The sequence below is a fragment of the Rhinoderma darwinii genome, chromosome 1 (genome assembly GCF_050947455.1).
Source record: "Rhinoderma darwinii isolate aRhiDar2 chromosome 1, aRhiDar2.hap1, whole genome shotgun sequence".
NCBI lineage: Eukaryota > Metazoa > Chordata > Amphibia > Anura > Rhinodermatidae > Rhinoderma > Rhinoderma darwinii.
Genome location: NC_134687.1, coordinates 421,889,645 through 421,898,121, shown reverse-complemented (window position 1 = coordinate 421,898,121; position 8,477 = coordinate 421,889,645). Strand labels below are relative to the sequence as shown.

Below are 8,477 nucleotides of genomic sequence, written 5' to 3'. Positions count from 1 at the left end.
CTAAAGTTATCAAAGTAGTGCATGCTGTATAATTTAGCACATCTCGCTAGACACTTGTGCCAAATTTTGACAAACTGGCGTATGCCAAGCAAAATGGGTGGTATATCTCAAGCCATGCCCCTTATGTAGACACTTGAAGATGGTCTAGTGAGATGCAGATTTGTGGTGTTGTTCTTTTGTCCCAAATCAATAAGTAATAAAAAAAACAAAAAGGCCCCTTGCACATGACCGGAAAATAGCCTGTAATTACGGGCCCGTTCATTTCTATGGCCGACTGACTCCTTTCCATATGTCTACAGGAGGGTGTCCATGCCGTAGAAACTTGCCGAAAATAGGACATACTAATTTTTTATTTTATGGACCGCACTTCTATACTTTATAATGGGGGCACGACTTGTGAAAACAGCCGGCTGTCCACTTTGCTTATAATTATGGGCACGGTTGTGCTTATACAACGTAAACTTATAGGCCCAAAATTCTAGTCTGTCTCCCCACCCAGTTTTAGTTTACACTTATTTCCCTGGCAAATATAAAAACCTGATGTAATATGAACAGAGTAGAGAAGCAAAGGTTTATTTAAAGAAGTTTAATTTTCATGTGTAACAAGCAGGTGTTTTTCAAGCTCCTTACAGTCTCTATTGGCTGCCCGGCCATACACAGCAACACCCAAAGACAAGAGCAGAAGGACAGCCAGCTCCAGGAAAAGTGCTCCAGCAGCAGGTGGTATTGGGAAGGCTGTAGGTACAAAGGGGGAGACTGATTAAAATAGGAACCACTTTCGCCCAGCATGTAGCAGATTTTATCAGGGCATTCTGGGAGTTGTAGGTTCTCAACAGCTGGCGTGCTGAATGTTGCTAATCTCCAGCCTAAAGCATTAGTTAGCAACCTGTGCTGCGCCCCCCCCCCCAGCTATTACAATTGTCAGGGAATGATGGGAGTAGTAGTTTTGCAATAAGCTGGGGAGCCACAGGTTGAAAATGCCATTTATAGGGGGGAAAAGTAAGGGCCAGTTCACAGAGTTTTGACATGTTTTTTGAAAATGCCTTCCATTGATTTCAGTGAGAGGCGGAGGTGTTTTTTCTCCCGCCAGCAGAAAAACCTGGCTCGCGAGAAAAAGGGACATTCCCCCATCTTCTGGCGTTTACGCCTCTGACCTCCCATTGACATCAATGGGAGGCAGAGAAAGCATATTTTGCAGTGTTTTTTTTGCGCACGGTGCTAAACGGCTGCGGGCAAAAAACGCCGCGAAAATAGGCGTGCAGGCAGATTTTCCTCCTGCAAAAAAATTGAACCCAGCCTAAGGCTGGGTCTACATTGGACAGAAATGCTGCAACTAACAGTACCCGCTGTGTAAATGATTTATGCAAATCTCCGCCACATGCTGAAAATTTTTTCCACACAGAAGTCCGCATGCTCATTCTGTTGTGGATGTTGTAGCAAAATTCACCCCTTCTACATTGAAGGGTAAAATCCACACGTGTGGGTACCCCAATTCTCAGACCATAGCTGGATTCCCATTCCAACAAAGTGATAGGCAAGATGATCTTTGGGGTTGCATTGCCATATGTAGGGAGGGGGTCTTCTGGTTGTGTAGCTAAACTTTCTGGAAAACATTCAGCAGCATGTGGACGAGGTTTGTTCAAAAGTCATCCACATGGCTGGGACAGCAGTCCGCTAAAGATTATCCACAGCATTTGTTCTGTGAATGTTGCAGATTTTACATTGATGAGGAAACGGATGTGGATTTGGTGTTCCATAAACAATTGAGACAAAGATAAATGACCCTCAAATGCTTTTAATTTCTTATCTCTCAAGACTTGCTTGCCATGAATGAGAACACTTACTGACCTAGTCCTGCTCTCAGCTAGACAATCTTCTGTGAGTTAACCAGCCTGGACCCTGGAATGATACATTGTAGCAAACTCAGATTTGTGCTGCTGATGTATCCAGTCTAGGCAATTAAACGTGAACTATAGTAAGCAAACACTGGGAGAGGGGTTGGACGTGCATACGGTGAAAGCAGAGACACTACATTTAAAAGCCCTTGTATTTAGAAATAAGACGAGTGTTGTCTAGCGAAGTCCTGGCCAACCCCTTTAGTAACTATTTACACTAGAAGATTCATTAAATCTAAATTATAAAAAAAAAAAAAAAAAGTGGGCATGAATTATTAACAGTTAATGGCTAAAAATTGCTCAAGTGCCACCTGGTCTCGCATGCAAAATTGTTCAATCAGCCTTGTGGGGTCCTTACATGCACAGTATTGAGCTAGTAAACAAGCAAATAGACATTACCTGATAAAGATTCCAATGCCTTGGATTCATTCCTAGCGTTTAAAGTCCCATTAATAGGTGGACTATGTATTTTGAATGGTCCTAAAACCATTGTATGAATAACAGGAATATTCTCATCTGCACAAAGGAAAGTGGTTAACACATTAAGCAATTAGAGACAGTGAGTCCATCTGTCAAAAACAACGTTCCATATAAAGCTAGTGCTACCTACCAGCGGCATCTCTCCTCCTTCTGGATGATAGCCTACAGATGGAATCACAGCAGCGGCAGAGGTCACTTTGTGGATTTCCCAGAAGCTGCCACCTGATTAAACATCCCAATTAGAGGTCAGAACGTGCCCAACTGAAGAAAGAGTTTCTCAAAACAAGAGTTATATTTGTAGAACGCAAGTTGAATTCTAAGTGGTTACAGGAGCGAAGAGAATTTTAGGTTGCTCAGATGTAAAACTAGAAGAATGGAGAATCACTGGTAAAGGTTTTCATGGGAATCTCCAAATGTTTCACAGGTTTGGTTTTTTATGCAAGTTTAGGTCACAAGAAATCCCTTCCAGAACTGCAACATTTATGCATAGATTGCTCGATCAGAAGTTGAATAGAGTCTGGATAACAGTATCTAGGATGAATATATCCTTAGTTGATTAACACCCCCCCCCCCCCCCCCAAATACACTGATGCAGGTCAAATAGAAAACATGCAATACATATAGCCACTACAGTGCTTTCAACCCCAAAAAGTTTATACGTGGTGAGGATCCAATTTTCACTCTCTGGCCCCCTGGACGGCTGCAGACAGGGACCCGCATTTGCAGGCCGTGCTCCAACTATAAAAAGCACGTGTTTTTTTTTGGGCTAATTTACAAAGTCCTATTTTTTGAGGGTCATTTCCACGGACCGAACATCTTGCTGTAAATTTACAGGAAGGTGTCTGCGGGCCATAGAAGTGAATCAGTGTTTATCCACAACTACGGATACTTAGTAGTGTGCATGGGCCCTCAAATAAAACACCTAGGAGCCAATTAACCTAGTGGCTGGTTTCCTCCCACATCAAAAACCTGATTATCTAGAGCAAACCCACCAGTAAAGAACAAAATACATACAGATGTTGCATCTGGCTAGACTAACCCCTTTAGGACACAGCCTGTTTTGGCCTTGTGGACAGAGGATTTTTTCAAATCTGACGTGTGTCACTTTGTGGTAATAACTCCGGAACGCTTTTACCTATCCAAGCGATTCTGAGATTGTTTTCTCGTGACATAGTATTTTATGTTAGTGAAAAAATGTAGTCGATAAATTCAATATTTATTTGTGAAAAACTTCACATTTTAGCAAAAATTTGCATTTTTCTAAATTTAAATGTATTTATTTTGTGTGGTATTTCTATCTGTTTTACAAGCAGTTACTAGTTAACATCCCCCCATATGTCTACTTTATGTTTGCATCGTTTTTTTCACGTACTTTTATTTTTCTAGGTTGTTACAAAGCTTAGAACATTAGCAGCAATTTCTCATATTTTCAATAGGCCATTTTTTCACGGACCAGTTCAGTTCTGAAGTGGCTTTGAGGGCCTTCTATATTAGAAAGTCCCCATAAATCACCCCATTTTGAAAACTGCACCCCTCAAGGTATTCAAAACCACATTCAGAAAGTATTTTAACCCTTTAGGTGTGTCACAGGAATTAAGGCAAAGTAGAGGTGAAATTTACAAAATTATTATTTTTGCCGAAATTCATTTGTAATAAAAAAAACAAAAAAAAAAATCTGTAACACAGAAGGTTTTACCAGAGAAACGCAACTCAATATTTATTGCCCAGATTCTGCAGATTTTAGAAATATCCCACATGTGGCCCTAGTGTCCTAATGGACTGAAACACAGGCCACAGAAGCACCTAGAGGATTTTGGGGCCTCCTTTTTTTAGGAATATATTTTAGGCACCATGTCATGTTTGAGGAGGTCTTGTGGTAACTAAAGTGTCGAAAACCCCAAAAAGTGACCCCATTTTGGAAACCACCCCTCAAGGCATTTTTCTAGGGGTATAGTTAGCATTTTGACCAGTTTTTTTTTGCAGAATTTAGTGGAATTAGTCTGTGAAGATGAAAATCACCTATTTTTCTGTGGAAACAGAATTTTTTCATTTTGACAAGGAATAAAGGAGAAAAAGCCGCCCAACATTTGTAAAGCAATTTCTCCCGATTACGGCAATACCCCATATGTGGTCGGAAACTGATGTTTGGACCCACAGCAGGGTTCAGGAGGCAAGGAGCGCCTTTTGGAGCGCAGATCTTGCTGGATTGGTTTTCAGTGCCATGTTGGGTTTGCAACGCCCCGGAGGGACCAAAACAGTGGAAACCCCCTAAAAGTGACCCTATTTTGGAATCTACACCTCTCAAGGAATTTTTCTAGGGGTATAGTGAGCATTTTGGCCCCTCAGGATCTTTTTTAGAGCTAAGGTGACCAAAAAAAACGGATTTTGGCGCTTTAAATTCTTTATTTGTTACAGCGTTCACAATAAATTACTGTTTAATTTATTCTGCCGGTCGGTACGATTACGGCGATACCATATGTGTTTTTTTAAAGTTTTGCAGCGTTTGCACAATAAAATTAAGTTTCTATAAAATAATTTATTTTCTGAGACACGCTATTCTGAGCCGTAACTTTATTTTTTCGTCAAAAAAGCTATGGGAGGTCTTGTTTTTTGCGGGACGGGTTGTAGTTTTTATTGGTACCATTTTGGGGTAAATGCGACTTTGATCACTTTTTATTCTATATCTTGGGAGGGGTGGTGACCAAAAAAAATAGCGATGCTGACAGTTTTCCGTTTATTTTGTTTGCGGCGTTCACCGTGCGGAAAAATGAGCATTATAGTTTCATAGTTTGGGTCGTTACGAACACGGTGATACCAAATATGTGTACTTTTTTTTTTCCAACGGTTTAATTTTTTCCCTATAATAAATGACTTATTATAGAACAAAACCTTTTTTTACACTTTTATAAAACATTTTTATTAACTTTACACTTTATATTTTTGTTTATTAACTTTTTTTTTTACTTTTTACACTTTATTTTTTTGACCTGCAGCTCTGATCGCTGCTAGAATACATTACACTACCTAGGTAGTGTAATGTATTCCAACTGTCAGTGTGACGTCACAGTCACTGACAGTTGGTCTACGAGGATGAGCAGAGGCTGATCCTCATAGGCTAACATGCATGGCAGACCTGGGGGCTGTTGTCTGGCCCCCGGGTGCCATCACAAGCATCAGAAGCCCCCACGATTGCATGGGGGCTGCTGATGTGCTACAAACCCGCTACATGCGGAGATCACAATCGAGCCCCGCATGTAACGGGTTAATTGCCAAAATCAGCGGCGATGAGCCGCTGATCGGCAGCACTGAAGTGTCAGCTGTCGAGGACAGCTGATCTCCAAGTTCCCGATGCACACTGTCGCCGACAGTGTGCCATCGGGAACGACAGTGACTTCCTGTCACTCTGACAGGAAGCCTATCAGGACCAGCCGAAGGTTGGTCCTGATGGGCTTCCGTCCATGGCAAACCCGGAAAGCCATTGTTTGGCTTCCGTTTGCCATAGTAACTATCGGCAAACCCTGCGATTTCGGACCGGGGTCTGCCGATATGTTAAAAACCCCCAAAATTCGGCGATTGCACCTGATCGCCGAATTTAAGGGGTTAAATCGCCGAAACCAGGGGCAAAGGACCGCTGGCCGGCAAGAGGGGAGTGTCAGCTGTGGGCGACAGCTGACCTCCCGTTTCCCGGTGCACACTGTCGCCGACAGTGTGCACCGGGAAATACTCAGTAACTGTACGTCCTCGTGCGGGAAGTAACCTCCCGCGACGACGGACAGTTACGTCCTGGTGCGGGTAGGGGTTAAACAAGGGCCCTAGTGACAACTAATATCTGAGCCACCACTGGCCAATAGCAGGTCTAAAGCTTCAGCATTTGAAATAGAAGTTTCTAGTCACTCACCGGTTAATGTCACTCAAATACGAACAGGCCTTCAGCCCAATTGCAGTCTTAGGTTCCCAGACAATAAGCTTAAAGTGAAGGTAGATCTGCATAAAAAAAAAATAAGATATGTATTTATAGATCTGTTATCAATGCAGCATAGTTTACAGGATGCTCATAGACCATGAATACTTGCCTCATTACTGGGGCCTACAAAGGTCATAGCTGGGAAGGTAAGCCTGATGGTGTCCAGCTGAAGGGGTTCCACAAACCTTGAGGCAGCGACTTTACCATCTACAAAACACCTGTAAGGAGGAGACGTTAGTTGTACACATGGAGTTTGGTATTTCTTGCAATACCAGACAATGCTACACTAGATTACGTTACCATAATGCTGCAGAGTATAAAATAGAACAAATCATGTAAATTAGATGCAAAAGAGACAAGAGGAAGAAAAACCCGGAGTGTAATTCTACAGTTGTGTTTTACAACCTTCAGACAGACTAGAGTAGTATATGGTAGAGCTGGATGAAGCCAAACACCGAGGTCCCCAACCTTGTGTGCCTGGTGAAACACTAAAGGAAAAACAAAAAAACAATGCCTTAAAACTTAGACATCAAAATGTGAACACTTCACTTAGTAATATTTGGAGGTTAGGATATTACCAACTTGAGTAGTATGTGTCTAATATATGGTCAATGGGAATGTTGCATTGCAACCAGTGCATGTAGTCAAGGCAATTCTTCCATAGGAGCCTTGTGTTATGAAGTTGCGAGTACTGGTGTGCAGGCATGTTCATCTATTAGATCTAGGATTAAGGCTTTGTATACACAGCATTTATAGCTTCTGTCCAACGACACTGTATGGCATTTTACAGGACTCTGTCACCTATAGGGTTTCATTGTAACAATGTATACTGCGTGGCATGTTTTTTTTTGCAGTGGCCCTCTATATAGGAAGGCAGTCTGCTGTGCTTCCCTATACAGTGAATAGGTTCCCTATACAGTGAAGAGGTTGTCAATGCATGCTGGCTTGGAATGTCCCTATGGCTGCAATAAGGTTAATGGGGCCCATGGCTACATTTATGGTATACACCAGAAGAATTTGCCAGCTTATACGTTAGATCTAGTCTACGCAACGTGTGCATGGAATTTGGTGCAGAAAACACATCGAAACACAGGTAATTCTGCATGTGTGTTTAGATTTTGATGAGGAAACTGGTGCAGATTAGAATTGCATTTGAAAAAGAGACTGAAATGTAAGATAAAATTGACTGCTGTGGATTTTAATTATGCACCATAGATAAATTTACTGAGGAAGAGTTCTACAACATTTACATGAGATTAATATGCTGGTACTGTATTCCACTGTGGGTTTGCTGCAGAAAAACCCCAAACTTAATATGCAGTGTGTGCATTTGGCAAGTCTCATCAGCTACTCTGAATATTTGCCTATAGATCTATATAGTTGGTCACGTGTATGATTTACACCTGAAAGCTAGGCTCTTATGAAGCTATACAGGACATATTATATTCTAATGCTTAATGGGAACACCAACAATGGCGTAAGGACCAAGTCTTGTGCTCTGGGAATTAAAGAATCTCCCATTGACTAATGTAGAGTGGAGACTCCACTTCTCATCCCTCCTGCCACAGGTTCTACTGAACAAGAGCCACAGGACCCTCAAAATAATTAGTGGTGGTCTAATAATTTGTACAAAACACATTCATTTACTAGGATTACATAAAGATCTTGTACCCCCTTTAGCGATAGATGTCAAACTACAGCCAAAATGTCCTGTAAAAAAAAGTGGCTAAGTATTACTTGTTAAAATGTAAACATTAACAAAATATGGTGGAATTACTCTGTTTTATTTCTTCAGATTGGCTTTTGAATCTGCAACACATTCTGAACGTAAAGAGGCTCTGTCACCAGATTTTGCAGCCCCTATCTGCTATTGCAGCAGATCGGCACTGCAATGTAGATTACAGTAACGTTTTTTTTTTCTCAAAAACGAGCATTTTTGGCCAAGTTATGAGCAATTTTATATTTATGCAAATGAGCCTTTAAGTACAACTGGGCGTGTTTAAAGTTATGTCCAACTGGGCGTGTATTGTGTGTACATCTGGGCGTTTTTACTTGTTTTACTAGCTGGGCGTTGTGAATAGAAGTGTATGATGCTGACGAATCAGCATCATCCACTTTTCTTCACAACACCCAGCTTC

At 41.5% G+C, this 8,477-nt stretch overlaps 1 protein-coding gene across 8 annotated transcripts in view; it reads right to left on the bottom strand.

The window, feature by feature from the left end:
* Nucleotides 1-571: 571 nt before the first annotated feature.
* Nucleotides 572-8,477, bottom strand: part of GAL3ST1 (galactose-3-O-sulfotransferase 1) — a 213,897-nt gene continuing 205,991 nt past the window's right edge. For 7 of the 8 annotated variants that reach the window (XM_075829474.1, XM_075829502.1, XM_075829484.1 and 4 more), the window contains 5 exons: nucleotides 6,449-6,557; nucleotides 6,274-6,359; nucleotides 2,506-2,597; nucleotides 2,295-2,411; nucleotides 572-735 (listed from right to left, as the gene is read on the bottom strand). In XM_075829474.1, coding sequence (XP_075685589.1) covers nucleotides 587-735; nucleotides 2,295-2,411; nucleotides 2,506-2,597; nucleotides 6,274-6,359; nucleotides 6,449-6,557 — 553 coding nt within the window. In that variant the 3' untranslated portion in view covers nucleotides 572-586. Of the gene's footprint in view, nucleotides 736-1,848; nucleotides 1,900-2,294; nucleotides 2,412-2,505; nucleotides 2,598-6,273; nucleotides 6,360-6,448; nucleotides 6,558-8,477 lie in introns of all 8 variants that reach the window. The other variant, XM_075829509.1, reaches the window with a different exon arrangement.